The 24,121-nt window shown below is 35.7% G+C and overlaps 1 protein-coding gene across 1 annotated transcript; it reads left to right on the top strand.

The window, feature by feature from the left end:
* Nucleotides 1-4,782: 4,782 nt before the first annotated feature.
* On the top strand, nt 4,783-23,510 carry EIF2S2 (eukaryotic translation initiation factor 2 subunit beta). Its single transcript, XM_074292437.1, has 9 exons — nt 4,783-5,195; nt 10,752-10,929; nt 11,933-12,036; nt 15,382-15,517; nt 18,027-18,127; nt 18,600-18,748; nt 19,354-19,410; nt 20,798-20,883; nt 21,621-23,510. The coding sequence occupies exons 1-9, from the start codon at nt 5,181-5,183 to the stop codon at nt 21,794-21,796; spliced, it is 1,002 nt and encodes a 333-aa protein (XP_074148538.1). The 5' UTR covers nt 4,783-5,180; the 3' UTR covers nt 21,797-23,510.
* Nucleotides 23,511-24,121: the final 611 nt, after the last annotated feature.

Genomic DNA, 24,121 nt, shown 5'->3' with positions numbered 1-24,121 from the left:
CAAAATCATAATGAAAGCATTATTATCTCCATTTACAAATGAGGAAAGGGGAACTCAAAAAGGTTTTTGATTTTGGTTTGCAAGCAGAATCACACAGATAATAAAAGAATGGGAACAAGCCAGGTCCTCTGACTACAAATCCCATTTGTTCTTGCTGTTCTAAAGTCTAAGGTGCCTGTTCTAGTATTTCTTAATAAAGTAGTCTGTGTCTATTCTCTTTCTCTTGGGGTGAGGTAGGCAGACCTTAATCATTTAGGTTTTATTTTTCTTAGGATTGCCACAGTAAGGGTTATTTCTTTTCTTCCTAGGATCCTCCAGAAAAAAAGGATTATTAAATCCTGAGTAGCACAATAAATAGAGTGGGGCCTGGATTCAGAAGACTCATCATCCCGAGTTCAAATCTAGCTTCAGACATTTGCTGAGTAAGTCACTTAACCCAATTTCCTCATCTGTAAAATAGGCTGTTGAAGGAAATGGCAAACCACTCTGCTATCTTTGCCAAGAAAACCACATATAACGTCACAAGAATGACTGAACAAGAAAAAATATTCATTGGTCAGAAAGAAATATGAAGTGGGCACTCCTTGGTCCTCAGAGAATATGTCAACATCAAACAACTCACAGGAATGGAATTCTACCTGAGTTTGGGACCTACTTCTTCTTCTACCCAACTGGATTCCATACTGAGTCAGCACCAGAGGCACCAAAAGTGCCATAATCATCCCCTGGATTCATCAGCAGCCCTCATAAGGTTTGTTCTATAGTTTACCTTTAAAAAAATTAAAAGGCTAATTGACACCTCACAGCTCAGACTAAAAGGGCTAGGCCAGTATACTCAGCTTCACTGAACTCATTTCTAAATAGAGCCAATCATACTGTAACCACACATCATCTTTAAGGACCATTTACAGTGACATAAGTAAATCTATATGAAGTGTAAAGATGATCAGAGACACTGGAATCCTAGAAGAACTATTATCTCCCAGATTGCCTTAGAAGTGTGAAGATTCTGAAATTACAGATGCACCAGATGACCTCCTGAGGCTTTAGTCTTGCCCCTATTCCCCCACATTATCTCTCACCTCCAATTCATGACAGCAGGACCTGAGAATCTGAAAGAAAATCCCAGTCTGCAACAGGAAGGTCTTTGGATACTAGTTTAGGCTTGCTTTGGATGATCTCAGTGGGGAGAATTAGGATCAAAGGAAAAGGGAGAATGACAGAATGACAGCTTTCAGTTCAATATAAGGAAAGACATTTCAGCCAAGTTTCTACTAGTTGGCTGAACTGCTTTATGAGGGTGGAAGGGATGTTCTAGCCAAAGCCAATATCAATCTGATAACTATGCTGTATAAAGGATGTCTGTTTAGCTAGGATTTGGGCTAGATGACCTCTGAGACTTTCCATCTCTGTAATATCATAATTCTCATCAGATTACTCTTCTAATACACTATTCTGATTACATTATTACTCTCCTCAAAAACTTACCATGGTTCCCCATTAGGAAAGGATTAAATCCAAATTCCTTGGGCACTTCATAGTGAATCTTCAACTTACTACTTTTCTAAGCTTTACCTCATATTACAAGGTTCTAGGAGTTCATTTTCTGAATTTCTCATTATACAGTATGTCCCAGAAGTTTTAGTACAGTTTTAGTTTTAATAAACTTCGAAAGCATGAGTTACAAATATACAAAAATGACATGTGAAAGGTTGATTATTAAAATTTAATATAGCCATACTGTTTAGCTATCCATCACTTTAGATGAACTTTGCAAAAACTTTCATCAGTTGTTACTCAAGTGATTGAAAGGATAGCATTTGTAATGCTAACCTTAAGATCATTCAAAGAATGAGATTTTGATGCATACAAGACAATGTGATATGATCACACAAGAAAAAGTTGAATGGATATAGATCTGGTAACTGAGGGTGTCCAAGCAAGGGAACCCTGGCCTGAGAAAGTATCATCTAGAAATCATCACACAGGGCAATGCACAAGGTGCTTCATCTTATTAAAATTAAAATTTTAAACTTATCAGTCACAATTTATAAAATTAAATAAATGCAAAAGAATTAAGTGAATACACTTTCAAATGATGGGTTTTTATGTAAATGTCACACTTATATTTCTTTAGCTATTAAAGCTGAGAATTGAACTAAGATTTTTGGAACACTGGTTTGCTGCATCACAACTTCTAAACCTATAAAACAGGAAAATGACAATGACTTCCTTTACTAGTATGAGGAGAACACTAATTAATGTTTATGAGATGTGGAGAGATTCTCAGATGAAAGGGGTTATAAAAAACACAGGTGACTGGGTAGAGGCTATTATTAGTTTAGTCTAAATGGGCTTTCTTCTGAAATACCTGGGAAAGTACAGTCTACCTCAACATCACCATTCTTTGAGTTTTGAAATTTCAGCTGAAACTTGAGAATTTCCTCTAAAATGAGTTACTATGACCAATTATTATGCAGTCTGGGAATCATACATTTTGCTGTCTTAGCCAAGGGGTCCTAGATAGAGACACTTAGTACCAGATCAAAATATCTAAACCTTAGAGGTCCTCCAGTTAAACTGGAGGGCTTCTTAAACTTTTTCCATTTGTGGTCCCTTTTCACTTGAGAAATTTTTACACAACCCCAGATATGTAGTTATATAAAAAAAGTATACAATTAAAACACTTGCTAGAAACAAAATAATTCTTCGACCCTTACACTCAGTTATATAACCTCACATGGAGTCATGATCTACAGTTTAAGAAGGTTTGCTGCAGTTCAACCCATTCATTTTATAGATGAAGAAAATGAGGACCACAGAGGTGAAGTAATTTGTTTAGAGATATATAAGTAATAAATGACATAGTTGGGATTAGAACTCAGGTCTTACAACTCCAAAGTAAGCCTTCTACTCACAATGTAATAAAGGGTACAAGAGCTAGAAAACTGACCTATCAAGAGACCTTTCTATCTAGAGAGAACAGCATTTCCAGAAGAGTGACCAGAAACATTCAGATCTATCTCAGTGACGGTCTGATTGGAATGTCTAAATAAAGGAAGAATTTAAGAAGAGTTTCATTCTTTCTTTTCATTTATATCTTTGTCCCTCTTCTTGCCATTAATATAATAGAAAAATAATATGGCACAAAATGTTAAGATTCTGGGATCTGGGTGTCAATAGCCAGCTTTGCCACCTACCACCTGTGTGATCTTAGGTGAGGCCTTAGATGACAACGTCATCTATAAGATGAGAGGGTTGGACTAGATGATTTCTAAGCTCTTAAACTCAACATCAAAGAGTCTGTCTTCTACTTCCTTTTCCCTTTCTTTCAAGAAATTACTAACAGCTTTCTTTTTCCCATCTTATGTTTCTTCTTTTGTTTTAGTCTCCCTTTAGAGAAGCTAGGTAGTGTAGTGTAAAGTTTCTTTTTAAATTTTTTTATAACACTAGATTTTTATTTTTCAAAATACATGCAAAGATAGTTTTCAACATTCAGTCTTGCAAAACCTTGTTTTCCAGATTTTTCCCCCTTCATCACCCCTTCCCTATATAGCAAGTTATCACCTACATAGATTAAATATGTGAAATTCTTCTGAACATATTTTCATATTTATCATGCTGCACAAGAAAAATCAGATCAAAAGGAAGAAAAATGAGAAGAAAAAAAAAAAAACAAGCAAGCAAAAAACAACAAAAAGGTAAAAATACTATGCTGTGATCCACATTCAGTTCCTATAGTCCTCTCTCCAGATGCAGATGGTTCTCTCTTCTATAAGTCTATTGGAATTGGCCTGAATAACTTCATTGTTGAAAAGAGCCAAATCCATCAGAGTTGCTCATCAAATTATCTTGTTCTTGCTGTCTATGATGTTCTCTTGCTTCTACTCATTTCACTCAGCATCAGTTCATGTAAGTCTCCAGGCCTCTCTGAAACCATCCTTCTGATTGTTTCTTACAGAACAATAATTCACATACCATAACTTATTCAGCCATTCCCCAACTGAGGGGCATCCACTCAGTTTCCAGTTCCTTGCTAGTGCAAATCTTCTAAAACTATGGGTCACAACTCCATATAAGATCATCTAACTGAATGTGGGGATCATTAGGTTATCATTTGCTATCAGTAAATGTTTGATGTATACCTATTTTATAACCCATATACCCAAGTTTGTGTAAAGGTATCTCAGGCAAAAAGTGGTCATGAGTGAAAAGTTTAAGAAGCCCTGGTGTAATGGATAGAGGGCCTCAATTTTCTCATGTGTAAAATGAGCAGGAGAAGGAAATGGCAAACCACTCCAGTATCCCTGCCAAGAAAACCTCAAATGGAGTCCTTAAGCTCAAATCTTGCTATGGTAAGAAAGACTCCGAGGGTCACCTCACCTTTGGTGGTCACCTCGGTCTTGCTGTGGGCCCCTGGGCCTCCACCTCGTGGCCCTCATCTGGGGCCTCCATCTCTGAGCCTCCATCTCCGGACCTCTATCTCGCGGCCCTCATCTGGGGCCTCCATCTCGGGGCCTCCCCTCTGGGAACTAGTTGAGCTCCTACCTGGATCCCCGCGGGACAGTGCCTACGGTGGGCTCACACTCCCCTACAAACACGTGTGAAAGCGCGTGGGGAGGAGACGTGCAGGGACACTTTCGGGAAGGAAACTTTAGTTTTAAGGAGGGGCAAATCTCAGGCCAGCATTCCAGATGAGTCTAATTAACATCCCTGAGGCATTCACTTCCCCGTTCCATTTCAACAATCCCCTTACCCCGGCCGCACAGAACTTTCCATCCCAACCCTTCCAGAAGTAGTAGTACTTGGACGTTTCCATGGGTCCTTAGAACGCATGCGCAGGCAGACCGCTTCCTCTCTCCGCCTCCCTCCAACGGCCCTTTCCTCGCCCAAACTACAACTCCCAGCATGACAGACAGGGCGTCGCGCAGCAGGAAGACTGAAGAAGAGCGGCGGTAGGGTCCTGCTTCTCGCGCGCCTGTAGAAGGGGGCGGACTCGGCGCAGGCGCAAATCGGGAGCCGGGAGGTCGAAGGGGAAACTCCCACCCCCTTTCGCTGATGCAAGAGGCGAGTGCGGTGCTGGGAGCGGCGGTAGTAGGAGCTGCGCTACCGGACCGGGATCTGAAACGGCGACTGGGCCCTCTGACTTCGTCTGCACCGAATCTTCTAGAGCCGCAACCATGTCCGGGGACGAGGTGAGGGCTCGATCCCGGCGTCGGAGGCCGGGAGGCGGCCGTCTCAGTGTGAGGGGCCGGCCAGGCTGGGTTTGCGGCCTAGCCGCGGCCGCCATGTGAGAGCGAACGCGGGGCCGGCCGGGGGTGGGGGCCGGGGCCTAGGCTCGGGGGGCATCGCAGCCGCCCACTTTCCCTCCGCTTCCTTGTTCCTCTGGGTAGAACCCTGCACTCTGACCCGCCCCCCACGTCGTGGTCAGGGGGAGATCGGGGCCCGGGTCACGCAGCTTTTAGGGGTTGTATGGAGCTAGGGTTAAAGAAAGGGTCGTGGGGGAAAGCGAGCCCTCAGTAGAGGTGTGGGGTGGGGGTGAGGGCAGGTCCGGCATGGCCTTGGGAAGCGGATCGGAAGGGAGAAACTTGTCCAGGGTGGTCTCAGGTCTGTCCATTACCCAGCCCGTGCCCGGTCCCCGCTGTCCCTGGGAGGGGCCGGGCGGGGTGCGAGGTGAGGAGAGGCCTGGGAGTGCGAGGGCTGAGATGCCAGAGAAGGTAGTACCAGCCCTAAGGAGAGGAGCGAGGCCTGAAACTTACCAGGAGGGCTCCTCCGCACTCCCGCCTTCTCCGACGTTAAGTAGGTCTTCGGACTTTAAAAGTTCTTCTTCCTGAGTATGCGGTTTTGCACCTTTACAGTAAAGTGAGTTATCCATAACCTACCACATGACTTGCTATCCATGAGATTCAGTTTAAAGCATCCACTGGGTGTTCCACAGTGACTTAGGTGCTGGGTAAGTAGATGGAAAACAATGGAGGTCCGGCCCTCGAGGAATTTAATCTAATTTAGGAAGAACTTGGGCAAAAATGGAGAGCACAAGTTTCCTGGAATTTAATAGGCTTAAAAAGCAGTAAAAATAACGTTATGAATATATTTCTAGGTGGAAAAGACTTTCATCTTAGGAAGACCCAGGTAGACACTTGAGTTCTATTTGTCAGCTGTCTCCATTTGAAATGGAAAGGGAGGAGGTTTGTTTCGATACCGCACTTTGAAACAACTAAAATCGATATCAAAACTTGGAAGAAAATAATGCTCTTTTGTTTTCACCTGATTTTTCACTATTTTGCAAAAGTTTATTGAATTCTTTTTTCATGGAAATCCCACTGATATTTGGGATATTCAGATATTAAGATTAGTCGTTACAGGTTTACAGATCTTTTGTTGTCACAAGCACCATGTTTTTCTGTAAAATGAAGAGCAGTGTTTTTGAGTAGGTCAGCAAGTTCATTGTACTGCTACTTCCTGGTAGCTCTGAATCTTCTCTCATCTCTTTGTTTTCATTTTACGATTAAAGGCAATTAGTAATCCAAAAATGTTGAAGTGAACAAGACAGTAGACTAGTAAAAGAAATGAGACATGCACACTAATGATTGCCACCGGAGATTGTGACATTTCAAAAAGAAGTCCTGGCAAACTAGCTTCCTTGTGAGGCGGCATGTGACTTGGGTCTCACAGGATAGAGAGGGGAAGGTAGGGACATTTCAAAGTTAAGGAAGAGCATAGGAAACGGAAAGAAGAGTTACCAAAGTGATTATTTCTGTCTTGATTGAAGCATGGTAAGGGTCCGTAGAAGAACAGAGTAGAAGACATCTGGCCCCCAGTCTAAGGAAGGACCTGGGTTTAAGGCTCTTGAGTGTACTTACTTTGTGACCCTGGGCAAGTCATTTAACCTCTCACGGTCCCAAGCACTCTAAAACTATAAGTTGGGAGTTCAAGTGCTGGTTTGCATTTAGAAGAGGGAGTTTATTACCTTGGAATTCCTTGTACCAAATTACTAACAGTTTCAGTTCCATTACTCCAACTCCCCAAATCAGTAAGGAAGTCCATAGAAAGTAGACATAAAATTTAGGTGGGAATTGTATGGTTTAGGGGATTGGAATTTAAGAGACAACAGGGAGGGGTTTTTGTTGGTTTGTTGGGGTTTTTTTGTTTTGTTTTGTTTTTTTACTTCAAATAAAAATTTTTTAAAAATCATTTAAATTAATGAATATACTACATATACATAGTTATTTAGAGTCCTAACCCTGGAACTTCAGAACGCCTTTTTCTTGCCTTACCTAGAATTTCATATGGGGTCTAAATGTATCTGAAGTTCCAGAGTTGTCAGAAGTTAACCAATATGCTTTTATTTGAAAAAATATTCAGTTTTTAGACCATTTTTTTTTCTGTAACTTGGACCTCATTCAGAGTATAATGCTTTGGTCTTCAGTCACAACAAAGGCATTCTCCAATGTTGATACCTTGTAAAAAAAAAGTTTTAAATGAGTACCATGTCTTCTGTGTATTAGTTCTTAAATAAACACAACATAGTTTCAATGCTTATAGGGCTTAACCACAAAATAGATTGTTTTTTTTGTTTTGTTTTGTTTTGTTTTTGTTTTTAAGAAGTACATTATTGTTTCTTTGGGGAGGTAATGTGGTAGTGGGTTTTGAACTTTCTCTTCCTGTTTTAGCTTTATTTCCTAATAAAGTTAAAATTGCTTTATTCCTGGTTTTTTTGTTTTTATGTAGGTCAAATTAATATTCACATTAATATTCCAGAAATATTAGCTTCTTAAATCCAGATTATTTGAAGACAAAATAAAAATGTAGTAAAATGAAACTTAGAGAAGACTTTTGAAATTTTATTTGAATCAGTTATCATGTTTTTAATAGTGACATTAGACTTAAACCATGTAGGCAAATTAAATTTTGAGTTCCCTGTTTAGGAAGAGTTCAACTAAATAAAAACAAAAAGTTTAAGTAAAAGTAAAAAAAGAACCTTATTTTAAAATTTTTTATACAGTAACTATTCTTAATGGTCAAGAAACTGAGTGAAAAACTTAATGTATTTAAAACTTCCCTGAATTTGAGCTAGAACTTTACAGGAACAGTTCATCATTTTAATTTTATCTTAGCTGTTTGAAAAACATTAAATTTAAATTATATATATCATTCAATAAGTATTTGCTAAGCTTGCTGAAGATTGCTCTAGATTTATCCCTGAAAGTTGCATAGCAGGGATATATGTAAATGATTAGATTACTTCTTAATAATTTAGTCCCCTTTTGTTAAACTCCAGCTATCCTATTTTCCTGTAAAATGAACAGTGCATAAATTTGGGAATTTGGTTAGTTTTGTAGAGTTTTATGCTTCAGATATTTAAAAAAAAAAAAGCCATTCCAGAAAATTTTACCCTTTGTATATTACTCTCTTTGCTGGATCAGACTACTTTTTTAAAGAGCAGACTGATGAGAACAATTAATTTGCCTGGGTTTACTCTAATGCTACTTTAAATTGGCTAATGGTTATCATTAGAATGAAGAACGCCATTCAGAAATACTTGTTTGTATTATACAATTAAATTTTTGTTTTGACTAGTTTGTTGTCAGATAGCCAGTATATATTTGAAGCTTGACTTGAATCCAGGTTTTCCTCATCACATTCTTTTTCTGTTCCACTATGCTACTTTTATTATTATTTTTTGATAACTGGGCAATTCTTCTAAAACCAAATTGCAGAGCTATCACTGGTATACATTTGTCAGGAGAGAATGTTCATGGGACATTTCTTATAGCAGCTAAAATAACAAGTTCAGAAAATTTTAATTTTTTTGGACAAATAAACTCTGGTTATAGGAGATGGCTAGTTGTGTTAATGTTTAAGCTTTTAAATTAATTTCTGACAATAAGAATTATCTTTCAACAACTTTTGTAATACATGGTACTTCAAATTCTTTGTGGATGAAAATCATCAGACTTGTCTAGCTTGTGATGGTCCCATCCTGGTTCAAATTTTACCAAGTATCATTGTAATAGTTTTTGCAACAGGAAATATATATGAAGGAGATCTATATGTTAATTTCTAGATAAACTAGGTTTACTATGAAAATCCTTAGTCTCGGAATCTCTTGAAGAGATTATAGAAGTACTTTCTGTGCATGATTGATTTCTCTTACTGCTCTCAGTTGGTTATAGATTAGTATCCTTACCACAGCAAGGCAAGGATAGTATAGTGGAATCAGGAGTTTGGAGTCTCAATAGTATCCAAGTAGGTTACTATGTTATAAAACTTGAGACAAGTCTGTACCTGATACCCATTACCTATTTCAGAATTGTTTTAAGCTCAAGTAAGTTAATGAATGTGAAAATACTAATTGCTTTTTTAATGAAATGTATAGCATTTCACAGAATTTCATACATTTATTGATTGGTTGGTTGATTTGATTTGTTGAGTTGTATGCAATTCTCTTACTGTGCTTTCTGGTTGACTAGGTAGCATCAGGATAGTAATTCTTAACCCTTTTGGAGTGGGTAATTTAATCACTATTTAATCTCATGATTTGCCTACCCAAACTGAAATGCTGCATTTTTTAAAAAATTAAATGTATTAAAAGTTAATTTCATATTGAAAAGTTTTTTAAAATTTTAGACTACTTGGGGGGTGAAGGAGATGATGTATACTGGTTTAATGCAAATCCAGGGCTTTAAATAAGGCTTAACAGAAGGTGGACAGGGAAGTATATAGCCTTTGAGTTGAAAATGAAAGGTAAAAGATCTCTTGAGGCCAGAAGAGGGAATTATTCTCCTGGCTTGGGAAAATAAACCCTTAGAGTTTCTAATACTGAAAAAGAAATCTTCAAGGGAGCAGACTCTTTCAGCATATCCCCTTGTTCAACAGTCAGTTCATAATATCACTCAACACCTTTGGTAAAAAGTAGTTCTAAGACTTAGGAAGTCAAGAAAGACTACAGTCTGACCTTAATTGTAAAGATCAAAACATTGTGAACTTAGTGCTCAAATTTAGAAACAAATTAATTTTTAGAGTTGATTTCATAAAAGGAAGTCATTCTATTACTATTGTTTTAACTGTCATTTAATCCTATTCCAAATGATTCTTGGCTTCAAAGATAAGTATATTTCCTATAGATTTCAACCCTTCAACACCTTAACTAATGGTTTGAATTGCTTTGTCTCCTACCAACCCTGTTCCATTCCCTACCCTCCAAAAAAAATCAACTGGTCGTCAGTATCATGATGAGCTTTACCAACTATAGCTGACTGATCTGGGATAAAGAGTTGACACTAGGTTCAAACTTTTGAGCAGTCTCAGTTTGGCAGGAGAATAGGTTACCTCCATTCCACAGTGAGGCATTAGAATAGGACTTTATTTGGTAGTTGATTTTTTTTTTTAACCCTTATATAAGATGATGGGATATGATTAAATAACCTTCAGAAATAAAATAATCACAGAATTTCAAAGATTTATCTATAGCCCAATCACCTCCAGGAAACTGATAAGAGCCGGAGAGGAAAAAATAGTTAAGTGAGAGCTAAGACTAGGACTTTTTTGAATTTTAATTTCAGTGTTCTTTCCACTATACCATATTGCTTAACATATGTTTGGTGTGTCTCAAATTTCAGATGTATTCTTGCAATTTCTCTTGTACTTTAAAGATATTATTATAGTAAACTTGTTATCACTGGAGTTTGGTGTCTTTTTGTCCTAAAATGAACCCAAAGTTATGTTTTTTTTCCCCCTTTTGTAAACAGATGATTTTCGATCCTACTATGAGCAAGAAGAAGAAGAAGAAGAAGAAGCCTTTTATGCTGGATGAAGAAGGAGATACACAGACAGAAGAAGCACAACCCTCAGAAACAAAAGAAACTGAACCAGAACCAACAGAGGACAAAGATGTAGAAGCTGATGAAGAGGATGGTAGAAAGAAAGGTAAAAGCATTTCATGAAAAAAAAATCATTGTAAAACTTTAAAATTTAATGGCTATTGATAATTTTTTAATATTTGGATTTTGTGGGTGTCATGTTTTGGCATTCTCAATTTGATTGGGCTGTTCCTACAAAAATAGTCATTAAGAATTTGTTCTCATTTGTACTTGCTAGATTTATTATGTTCTTATTCAAGCTAAATTATGTTATGCAATAAATCGGTGTGCCATACAGTTGATGAAACTATAGTTAACTCTTGGTTTTTCAGTTGATAGATTATTTAGGCAGCTGCTGTTTCTTTTTATAGTAGTGATTGTACTGAATAGAAAAAAGTGGGAAAATTCAATTCATTTCAGTGAGCATTTATTAAATGCTTATTAAGTGCAGAGCACCAAAAAAATACATAGGGAAAAATAATACAGTCCTGTTTTTAAGTAATTTATATGCTGCTGGTGGGAAACAACATATGATCTATGTACACAGATAAGTAAATGCAAGTAATGTACAAGTTAAATTACTTTATAGGAGGTGGTACTGGAACAAATCCTGGAAGATTGGGATACCTAGAGGTGTTTGTAGAGAAAATGTATTCTTTGTGAGAATTAAGTCTTGGAGACAATATTGCAGAACGACAAATAGGCCAGTTTGGATGGGCCTGTTTGAATGTGGGGGTAATATTTGATCAGCCCTGAAAGAAAGATTGGAAATAGTTGCTTTTTCTTTTTAACAGATCAGAGAGAAAGGGTTTATTAAAGCTTGACTAAAAGATTTTGGTAGATTGGTTTTAGAAAGGGGAATCTCTTCTTTCCTGTGCAGTTCACTGCAAAACAGAAATTTGCTAGGAGTAATACTTATCCCATCTTTTTTGGTTGACTTATTTGAACTGTGATGTTAACCATTCCCAGATTTCATGAGGGAATTTTTTAGTTACTTAGTGCTTGGATAAAATAGTAACATTGAATGTTGCTTATTCATTGATTGGTAATTCCTGAGTTGTCCTTTTCAGATGCTTCTGATGACCTGGATGACTTAAACTTTTTCAATCAAAAGAAAAAGAAGAAAAAAACAAAAAAGATATTTGATATTGATGAAGCTGAAGAAGGTGTAAAGGTCAGTATTCATACATCTCATACGATCTGTTGTTGAAAATAAAATTTGGTCTCTGGAAGTCAAGTTGCTGACTGATGTTCCTTCCTACAAATAACATGTCCTTTATTGATAAGTAAAGAAACAAATGGAAATTTGCATCTCATACTTTCTAATAGTAACTATCCTTTTGGAGAGTTTATTGAGAATGTATCAAAATAGGCATCTTAAAGGGGTTGTGGTTTGAAGAATATAGGTAGAATTTCACATTAGTGGGATTTATCATGATGTCTACTTCAATATAACAGATTTACAGACATTATTTTATACTGTCATACTTCTATTTACTTAATTTTTGCTAAAGTATTTCTGTATAATAACTTTTAAATAAGATGTATGTATTTGAATAGCTATGATGAGAAATATTAATAAAATTCATCCAGTTTTCACAAGTGGTGACAAAATTTTAGGTGATTTTGTGTTGGTGAACAGTGGAGTTTTGGTGAGGAACTTGGGCTTACAAACTGTAGAATGGTCTAACTCTGGTCCACCCACATTGCAGAAAGACAAATTTAAAAGCCCTTGTTTGACTTTGCAGAATTACTGAACTGAATTAACTTGTTAACCCACAAAATAACTTATATTGCTTAACTTTCTCATAAGGTGGTTTATAATCTCTTTCCATCTCTAGAAAGAACCCACAACCAAACAGGGAAATGTCTCAGCTCATAAAATGATCAGCAGACTTTGGAAACTATATACAGCTCATTTTATATATCAATTTTCTTTTTTCTTGGTAATGTGTGTCTAATATTTGCTTTGTACCTTCACCAAAAAAAAAACAACTGTTGGTTTTTATATATTCCAAAAAGTTTTCTTAGCTTAGAGAGATTTGATAGAATGCATTTTTCCCTGTATTTATGTTATTAATTCACTAACTATGGGAAAGTGCTGCTTTATCATTGTATTGTTGTTACAGGGAAATTAGGGAGAAATACATTTATAATAAGTATAGTATAGTATAGTAAGAAAGAACTATGTACTCACAACATATAGTCATAGTAATAATATTTAAATATTGGATAAATGGGTGAAAGAGTTTAAGCTTATTGCATAATATCTGAAAACAATAATCTCCAATAGCTTAAGACAGTATGTAAAATTCCAGTTTGTTTTGTATCTGCTATCAATATCCACCTTTAACTGTTTCTGTTGAGGGTAAATGTTTGGAATTTTTTTTTTTTTTTTTTTTTTTTTTTTTTTTTTTTACATGGTAGGCTAGTTGTATCTAGCTTAAGAAGATGTTGTTACAAGTATCACAGTGTTGTAGGTAGTTCAGTTATAAGACTGGATCAGAATGAGACAATTATAAAACATTTAAGTGTTAATACAAATAGGTTTATTTATAGTCATAACAGGGAAAGGATACTCAATAAGGATACAGCATTGATTCAGTTAAGCATAGTTTGTGTTGGACATATTTGTTAGTTGTTGCTTAGGCCATCCAGGCACTAGCTTTTTATACTTAGATTACTAGGATGAATGACCAGACTTGATTCTGGTGAGCCAGCAATTCTTGAGATTGGTTTTACTATCTTTTAAGCAAAAAACGAGGCTAAAGTGTATGGGTTAAGGCCTTAGGCTGTTGCTCCTTACCACACATCTTTGACTTAAATTGGACTTGAGCTTCTAAGTTGATTTTATATTGAGACTCCAGGGACTTTGGCTTAGACCCCTATTAAGGACTGAGAATTATGTTTTCTCTCTAGCTGAATTTTTGAGTTTGAAAATTTTTTGTGGAGACCTAAATAATGGCTGGTAGATTTCTTCTATGACAACTAACCTTTCTCTGGCTTCTCTTTTATCTTCCTCTTTACTTATTTCCCACTGATCCATGTCCTCCCTTCACTTCTACCCTTCACCATAGATTGGCCATAGTTTGAAAGCTAATACCTTCAATGTAGAACAAATTAATCAAAGTCTTTTGTTCTTGAAACTTAAAACTAGTCTAGGAATAAAAGATCACAATGTTCTTTGCCAAATCTATCATGAATGACCAGTGTCTTCTCTGAAGGTCAGGTTTTTATCTGGGACTATGTATCTTTTCACTGACATTCTTATCTTTACAGATAATACATCTCTGAAATTAAAGTTGCCAAGGTTATCACAAGTGCTTTATTAGTCTTAGGCTTCTGGGATTGTTAAGAACAGGGAGCTAGAATGTAAAGTAATCCAGGAAAACAGGTGAGCAGAAGTTGTGACAAGATCTGAGTCCCATTAGTGTTTTGTGATTGTCAGATCTGAGAGTCAGGGTCTCATGACTTGTCACTCAGTATTAAGCTTGTTTTATGTGTGGAAAAACAACTTTAAGAGAATTATTTTCAAGTTTCCAGAAGGCATTAAAAGAATAAACTGGCTCTGTTCTGATATTAAGTCATTTTTAAAAATTGCCTTATTCTTTCATCATACCTTTCTACTCAGATTCTACTGATATTACTATCTTGTTTTTATATCATCTGCATTTCCCTCTCATCTTTCCCCTACCTCCTCCCAAAAAGTCATCTCTTCTAACAAAGAATTGTTAACAAAAAATTGAGAAGTAAGAAAAGCTTAACCAATGTAATTATTACATTTCTCCAAGATAAGTTTTGGGGAAACTGGACATGGAAAGAAGAATGAGGTACATTGACTCCGTGACTATAGACTGAAAAATTAATATATGATTCATAAGTCATTATGTGGCTACTGGACCATAGGGTTTTTTTTAAAGTTTTTATTATTATAGCTTTTTATTTACAAGATATATGCATGGATAATTTTTCAGCATTGACAATTGAAAAATCTTTTGTTCCAATTTTTCCCCTCCTACCCCTCCTGTATTCCCCCAGATGGCAGGTTGACCAATACATGTTAAATATGTTAAAGTATAAGTTAAATACAATATGTGTATACATGTTATGTTCTATTTTCTAAAATTCACATCTTCAAGAAATATATGACTACTTTGGTTTTTTGTCCCAGTAAGTTCTGTGGAGGATTCCTGAATGAATCAAGATTACTAGTTTCACTATACTGTATAAGTAGTAAGATAAGACATACAAATATATAATGCAAAGTAAAATTTTAAAGTGAAGCAAAAAGTACAAACAAAATGCTTTTTTTGGAGAAGGGAGAGATTATTTCTAGTTAGACAACTGGGCTAAGACTGAGAGGAAGTAATTAATAATTATGTATATATGTACTTATTTTTGACATTTTCTCTTTTTCTTTCAAATCATCAAGCCAGATAAAAGGTAATAATAGTGTAATCTTTTAGAATGATTTTTAAAAATTATTGTAAATGGGCCTCAATTTTTTTTTTTTTTTAAGGACCTAAAGATTGAAAGTGATGTACAAGAACCAGCAGAACCAGAAGATGACCTTGATATCATGCTTGGCAATAAAAAAAAGAAAAAGAAGAATGTAAAGTTCCCAGATGAGGATGAAATCCTAGAGAAAGATGAAGGTAGGTCTATTACTTGTTTGTTTAGAGTGCAACTTCTTGGTCTATTGACTTCCATCTATCATTTCCTCTTAAAGAGTTCTTTGTTCATTAGTCCTTCTACCATAAGCTGGACAAAGAAAAGCAAAGGAACGAGAAGGAAAGACAGATTTGACTTGACGTGGTAGGGGAATATATTGCTGATTTTCTCTAAAGATTTGAGAGTTATTGGTTAAAACTGAATTATCATAGAGTCATTCCAAATGAGAAAGTAAAGAAGTATAGTTTTTTTAACTTCAAATCAAATAGTATGAATACTTTCCTGCAAACTTATTACCACTATTAATTTGCATTATTGATGAGGTCCTTGACCAAACAATGAAAAAAATCAGTTCAGCTTTGTCTTGATATTCCTGTTAGTTTTTTCTACACACTGCATTATCATTCATTTACCATAATCAAATGTAAATTTTAAATAAGTTGCTCATCAGAACCAGAAGATCACTATACACTTCAACAACAATACTGTATGAGGATGTATTCTGATGGAAGTGGAAATCTTCAACATAAAGAAGATCCAACTCACTTCCAGTTGATCAATGATGGACAGAAATAACTACACCCAGAGAAGGAACACTGGGAAGTGAATGTAAATTGTTAGCACTACTATCTACCCAGATTACTTATACCTTCGGAAGCTAATAATTAATGTGCAACAAGAAAATGGTATTTACACACATATATTGTATCTAGGTTATATTGTAACACATGTAAAATGTATGGGATTACCTGCCATCGGGGGGAGGGAGGGAGGGGATAATTTGGAAAAATGAATAAAAAAAAAAATAATAATAACACCAGACATGACTTAGAAGTGACTAAAAAAACCAACAAAATAAATCACCTGATGTGTTAAAAAAAAAGAAAAAAAAGAATGGGGACTGCTTAACTCCCATAATATTAATTATTATTATGTAATAATAATATTTTTAAATAAAAAATAATTTAAAAAATAAATAAATTTTTTATATTTATATATAATATAATTTATATTTTAATAAAATATAAAATTTTATTAAAATAATACACAGAAGCTCCTGCTTCAGAGAATGAGAAAATTTGCCTTACTTTGGATGCCATAAAGAGGCAGCATTGTATAATGCAAGAATTCTCAGTCTGTTTGATCCTCCATGCTCCTTGTCTTTCAGTCAATTTTCCTGTGCCCTCATTCAGAATGAAAGGAAATAAATTCTCAAGTTTACCCTATGTGTACAAATAAGAAATTGGAAAAAAAGAGATTAATTTTTCATTTAAACTAATTTAATTTTTTAATACAGACAGTTCTCATTTTGCATAAGTTTGCATTATTTCAATTCCCTGGTGGTTGGACTGTGTAGGGCAAGTGAGAACTGGCTTTATCATGAAGTTGAATGTTATCAGAACATTGTCAATAAAATTAATAAGCCTTTTGAGACTAATTTCTAGTTAACAGGTTTATTCTTGGCACAGTTTTTGAAACAGATACCTTTATGTCATGTTTACCCTCTGGTTTGTTTTTTATTTTGGATTTGATTGAGAACAGGACTTAGAGTTAAGTTGTTATAAACAGAGTTAAAGCTTTTGATCACATTTTTTAGTAAAAAGTAGCTTGTACTTCTCCAATATTATCCCCAGAATTTTGTCCTTTCATTAATTAGAAATCGATTTGGAATTTCTGGTTGATAGGTAGATCAGTTAGCCTGTTAGTTACTGAGTTATCGTTCTTGATATTCTTTAGGTCTGTGTGAAAAAGTGTTTTGAATCCAAAACTTTTATTGATTTGGTTTTGTTCATAGAAATGATTACTTCATCTGCCTTTTTTGCCATTTTTCCAGATACTGTATGACACTCCCTCCTGCCTCTGCCCCTTCCTTACCATTTGCTTCTATTCTAGGGAGTATTTAATAGGATAAAATCTATATTGACCATCTATTGTCCTTATCCTGTTGACAGACATTTCACACCCTCAAGGCTTTTTATCCACATCTGGTCTAGCTAAGGGAGCATTTGTGTCCTTATGCCATCAGTCTTCACTAACCATGTGTAACCTCAGATAAGATACCTTGTTTGAAATTTCAAAGCTATGTCATTTCAGAACACAGTCATGTGATCCATAACTGATTCTAGGAAAACTTGAAGTTAGGTGGAATAGCATTATAGACATATCTTTTGTTCTGGAAATACTTTGTTGCAAATTAACTAAGTGACATTTATTTTAGGATATTAATGACTGGCTCATTATTACATATGGTATTCCTACAATGATATTACCTTAAGGATTGTTCTGAGTATTGATTATATATCAAATGCTCAGTCTCATACCATTGTGTAAATGTAAGTTACATTTCAGATTTTTTTTTTTTTTTTAAAACAGTTATGTGGCAGTTGTTTCAAGTAGCCTATGTGTTTTAAGCTGCCTTAATGTGTGAATTAAGTTATAATGGGTATAAGAACCTTTAATTCTCTTGGGAATCTATTTTGGTTTTATCTCTAGCTTTAGAAGATGAAGACAGCAAAAAGGATGATGGAATCTCCTTCAGCAATCAGACTGGCCCCGCATGGGCAGGCTCAGAAAGAGATTATACTTATGATGAGGTAAAATAATTCTTTTTGTTTTAAAAATACCTGAAAATCTGTTATTCAACTATAAACAGTATCCAAATACTGCTTCATTAGGCAGTTATGGTTAGCCTTTTCACTGCTAACACTGACTAGTCTCTTTGAGCACATTATAAGCTCTATAAAATTCCAGTATTTTTTTTCATTGCCAACAGCTTGAGAATACCTGATCTGATCCATACTGGGTTGAGTCAGATCATGTTCTCATCTACATGTTATTAGAAGTTTGTTAAGAGGACCTGAAGATTAGTTCCCACTAGGATTTATTTTATCCCCTGGGCCCTTCTGATTGAAGATTTTGTCAACTTTTACACCCCCAAGTGACATTCAGCACCCAGTACTGTCTACACAGTGGGCAATTGTTAAATGTTACTTCTGATCTGTGAAACGAAAGAATTAAGAATTTGTCTTACTAAATGGGTCCACTAATTGCCTGTTACCTTTGTAGTTGCTGAATCGAGTATTCAATATAATGCGGGAAAAGAATCCAGATATGGTTGCTGGAGAAAAAAGGAAATTTGTCATGAAACCTCCACAGGTTGTTAGAGTAGGAACCAAGAAAACTTCTTTTGTCAACTTCACAGATATCTGTAAACTGTAAGTACTGCCTGAAAAACTTCTGAGTTTGAATTTTAATATAATTTGTTAAAACATCCTTCACTCTTAATACTATTGAATTTGGCATAGCTTAGTAGGGTTGGAAATGTTTTTCTGAAGAAACATTCCTTCTATAAATAGTAGAATTGGAAAGCTAGACAGTGTTGTACAGCATCTCTGTAAATCTGGCCAATTTTTTTCTGTCATGAACTTTTTAAAAAAAGATACTTAGAAAGTTAACTTTTGTCATCTAGGCCCAATTACTTTATGAATATTGAACTATAAGACTTTTCTCCATTTTGATCAATAGTCAGCAAATAACTAGTATTTTTGTTTTTCTGGTTTCTTCCCTCACCTTTCCATCTTGTGACTTTATTTGTAATCACCAATTGAACAATTTAAACATTTCTAAAAAGTTTTGTGTTTAAATTAGACTAGTTACAGGTATTGCTTCCTAACAACAATTAGGGTCTAATTAATAAAACCACAGAATATTAAAACTATATAGTATTTTGTATTTTTTATAGTCAGAATTTTTGGGGGGAGAAGTATGGATAAGTTATTTCCTTAGAATGTGAATGTTGAATATGGCATTTTCTTTTTAGATTACATCGTCAGCCCAAACATCTCCTGGCATTTTTATTGGCTGAATTGGGTACAAGGTAAATGAACATTTTGTTTTATTCGCATTTATGGACAATTTAAAAAGTTTAGTTAGAACATTTGACTTTAAAAACTTGAAATACATTTTGGAAACACTGGTAAAATATTACCAGAGAGAATAGTGAAATGTTAAAAGCAATATGACTTCATTAAATATGAGACTAGTCACTGAAAAAAAGTACCTCATTTGAAGAGAGCTCAGGCTTTCAACAAACAGAAGGTTTAAAATGATCTTGGTGCATTCCCAAGTGCCTTGCATGAGGGTTTATCCTTTTTGGACAAATGGTTAAATATAGCATATTCCTTCCTCCAAGCCCCTTCAACTACTTTTAAATTTCTACCTAATAGAATAGCCAATTGGCCTATTATAGAAGCTCACTTAGAGAGGCTTCTACAGAATTTTTTTAAAAAACCATTTTTATCACTTATTTTCTTCTCTCAGAGAACCATCCCTTTTTAACAAAAACATTAAAGCTGGGGGGGCGGGGATGAGAGTTCATCAAAACTAGCCACCAAGAGAATCTTATTCTATGCAGTCTTCTATACCCATAGTGCCCCATTTCTGTAAAGTCTGGGGAGTTGAAGCCACCATTAACCATCACGAGGAAATGATTCATTGGCCGTTTCTCAGTGTGAGAGGCAATTTCAGTTGCAGCAGAAAGCCCCTTGTGACTAGTGTTAGGCATTATTTTGCCTTACATAGTACCTAGCACTGTACCCCACAAACATTAAAGGCCCACTAAATGTATGTGGACAGTAAAGGTAAGATGTCTTCTTTGGCATTTGATTACCTAAGGGCAGAGTAGTCTGCAGTTTTGTCTTTATTCTCCTGTGTTCATGAGCCTTTCCATTGAACCTCCAAGAAGGCTCAACTTAATGCAATGGAGGCCTTCCTTTCATTCTCTTAAAATAACATACTATTTTCCCCGAAGGTTATTTATTTTGAACTTGAAACCAATAAAGTTCCCTGTTACCCAAAAAATTCTGTTTGAAATAAGATTTGACTAACTTTATAGTTTGCAATTTGACTTTTTTACATATATATATATATATATATATATATATAACTCATAGTTCATTTCTGACTCTCTGAAGTAGGCAGTGCAAATATTATCCTGATTTTGCTGATGAGAAAATTAGAACCTAGAAGGTTTAAGTAATTTGCCTAAGGTCACAGGAAAGAGTAATGTTGAATGCTAAATCTTAGCTTTCTAGTCTAGGTGTTCTCTCTGTTCTATCAGAGTTACTTCCCTCCTAACATGAATGAAACTGTATGCTCTTAAAAAACCTTTTATTCTAGATATCGGTTAACGCTGATATGCTAGGCATTGTGATTTGATTGTCTTTCTTAATGTTTTTCATAATGGATTTTTTTTCCCTCAATAGTGGTTCCATAGATGGTAATAACCAACTTGTAATCAAAGGAAGATTCCAACAGAAACAGATAGAAAACGTTTTGAGAAGATATATCAGTAAGTATAATATTTGATTTTATATTGTAACTCATAAAACAGAGTCGGAATGGATTTAAGATTTTGGGACCATGGGAAGTAGAAGTATTTAAAGGATTGCTGTTCCACTTGGCCTTATAGAAGGATAAAGTGTAGGTCTGAAATAAGGAAAATAGGAATTCAAATATTGTCCCATAAACTTACTAGATATTAGATCACAGGTAAGTCACTTAGCTCTGCCTGCCTTAGTTCTCATGTATAAAAATGGTAGCTGCTATTGTTATGATTATTATTAACTTTTATAACAATCAAAAGCTAGTATTTGGTTCCAGAGGTCAATTGAGCAGAGCAACATGATGTGGCTGATTTAACTGTCTTCCTAAAGATTCACTTTTACATAATATAAAGCATATTTGTCAGATGATTGTCCCTCAACCTGTCCAGAATCAGTATGAATTGTTTATAGATGGTAATTGGCACCTAGAGACGTTATCTCTGGGGAACATGACCATTATACGTTTTGGGGAGGTCTGACCTTTTTTCAACAACACTTTTTTTGGTGCCCAGATGCGCAAAGCTTTAGAAGAGACAGGTTGTGTTTTCTGGTGCTAGACCAACAGTCTTGGCTGTTTTGTGCTTTTGTATCAGTAGTTTATAAATTTGCTCAAACATACCTGTCTGTGATTGACCCAAAGCTCAAGTCACTTTCCTTATGTCTTTTATGAACACACTATTGACACTGTGTTGCTTTTTCACAGAGGAGTATGTCACCTGCCATACATGTCGGTCACCAGACACAATCCTGCAGAAGGACACACGACTCTATTTCTTACAGTGTGAGACCTGCCATTCTCGCTGCTCCGTTGCCAGCATCAAAACTGGGTTCCAGGCCGTCACAGGCAAGCGAGCACAGCTCCGTGCCAAAGCTAACTAATTTGCTAATCGACACTGGATTTTGCAAAGTGTTTTGGAGATGTGGCTGGACAGGTTTACAATCAGAATGGATTTACCATTGTATTAAAAGCAAGATGTAAAAGCTGCCAAGTTCTCATTTGGCATTGGGTTGGTTGGTCTGTGAAATCCTTGCAAGATGCAGATCCTCAAGCTGTTTGATGCTCATTGATATTTTAACAACTGTCAGAGAAACATGATGGGGAAAGGAGGAGGTGCTTTTTAAAAACCGTTCCTAGACTTCTGTAAAATGCAAGATAAATTAAAGTTATTCTAACAGTGACTCTTTCATGCCGGCTTGTCCTTCAGTTTCCTTTTTATAAACATATATAAACAAACAAACAAAAAACAACCCATAACTGACAAATGCAACAAAAACAGTTTTACTGTGATTATGTGCAGACTGAATATCTGTCCATTCCTAGTGTTGAGGACTGGAGCATTTTAGTGTATACTTTGGAGATATAGCTTCTCAGCTCCTCATGAGAAACATAATAAGAAGCACTGATTCATATGGGCAAAGAAGTACATTAAAGGGATGGGAAGAGTGGTAAATCCAGGAGGAGCTATTTACTTAGCAAGACATTCCCAATTTTTGTGGGATGATCATGTTAGTTTGAACTATATTTTTTAAGATGTGAGAATTGTTTACTTTCTACCTCACTTCCACCTCATGCATGTGTCCTCTAACTATGATCATGTGGAAAATGGAAGGATAAGCTGGTTAATATCCTGACTATTTAGAGCTCTCTCTTCCCTGCAATTTGGGATTGTCTTAGCAATATTGAACTTTTTGCTACTACTTTAACTCTAAACTCAATCTGGCATCTATGGGACACTAGGTCAATATAAAAATGATTGTTTGGTATATGGTATTGAACAGTATCTGGATGGTGATGTTGAGAAAGCATTTTTTCCCTTCAGCTTATAGTCTGGGTTCCAAAACATCCCGATGTGAACAATTGTTTTTGTATATTTTGAAAGCAGAGTGCCCTTCAAAGGAGGGAGACTGTTGCCAGCAAGTCAGTAACTAGTATTCCAGGTTTCTAGTAGTAGAAAATGAATGTGCCATGCCACCTCCAGTGGATTTGATTATGAAGTAATTATTCTACCTCTAGGAACCAGAAGGAATAATTAAAATAAAACATGTGTACCTGTTCTCATTGGCCATATTTATATCATTCTGACACAAGCTAATTTAGAAGGGCACACTCTACTTTTCATGACCAAGGGTCTTGGAAACCCATCTAAGTTACTGAGCATGTGTTCTGTATAAGCCTGGGTTGGCTCCTAAATGACTTAGCCATGTTATTTTTAAATCACTGTGACCCTTCATTTTAAAATGTAAGCCAAGAGAAAAGGAAGCTTGGCTAAGAGTTAGTGGGTGGATGATTCCTTGAGCATGTACCCACAGTGTCTAGACCCTCAGTAGCCTAACATGACAGCTGCTGACTATACTGATTTTTGAACTCAACAAGTTTCTTTGGATTTTACTTTTTTGTATCTGCACTAACAGTTTCCAATTTTACTTAGCAAGTCATTTTTTTATTTGGAATTCTTGACTGCAATTTGAAATCAACAGTTTGAATTCAGGTTTGAAATTCTAAAAGCATTTTGGAATTTGAAGAAAGAGCTGTAACAAATGTTGGATGTAACTTTGAGTAAATAAAGCCAGGATCAGTGCCTCTTGTGTAACACCTAGGACTGTATTGTTTTGTTTCTGGGGTTTTTTGGTTTGGTTGGTATTTTTGTGTGTGTGTGTGTGTGTGTCTTATTTTGTTTAGCACGCTTCTTTATTCCAAAGGGTCAGGAAGACTGGAAAAGGACTAGAACTGCCTTCCCCTTGTTGGGGTAGGTAAGAAGTCTTGACCCAAGTCTTGACTGAAATCTTTGCATGACCCTCAGGGGCGAACTTTGAGCCTTGGACCACAGTGACTCATTAAGAATTGAGTGCAAATCACCCAAATGTGTTGAGATTTTTTAAATTTTTTTTTTTTAAAGCAAAATCACTGCTGATTTTAATCTCTTCTGAACAATAAAAATCAACTGAAAATTATTGTATTTATGTTTACCTATGTTCTATGAAATATAGTTGGGACTCTGGGACACATCTGTAAAATAGTTGGGGTAGGGTGGTGGACTAAAGCTGGTAGGTCCTTTCTGTGATTTCCATGAGCCACATTTCTTCTTCATTTATGTCTATGATAAACACGAATGTCTGCTAATCTTGTGGCAATTGGTTCATTCTAGAATTTAAGAGCTAGAGAATGGTCCTTAGAAATAAGAAACCTGAAGCTTAGAGGGAAGG

Source organism: Sminthopsis crassicaudata, chromosome 2 (assembly GCF_048593235.1).
Source record: "Sminthopsis crassicaudata isolate SCR6 chromosome 2, ASM4859323v1, whole genome shotgun sequence".
NCBI classification, from domain to species: Eukaryota; Metazoa; Chordata; class Mammalia; order Dasyuromorphia; family Dasyuridae; genus Sminthopsis; species Sminthopsis crassicaudata.
This window is presented reverse-complemented; position numbering and strand designations above follow the sequence as displayed.

Bases quoted from the DNA above. Each gene is read 5' to 3' on its own strand.
- EIF2S2 (XM_074292437.1), top strand. The intron at 10,930-11,932 runs GTAAAAGCATTT...TGTCCTTTTCAG, and splicing joins AGAGGATGGTAGAAAGAAAG to ATGCTTCTGATGACCTGGAT. The intron at 18,128-18,599 runs GTAAAATAATTC...TTACCTTTGTAG, and splicing joins GAGATTATACTTATGATGAG to TTGCTGAATCGAGTATTCAA.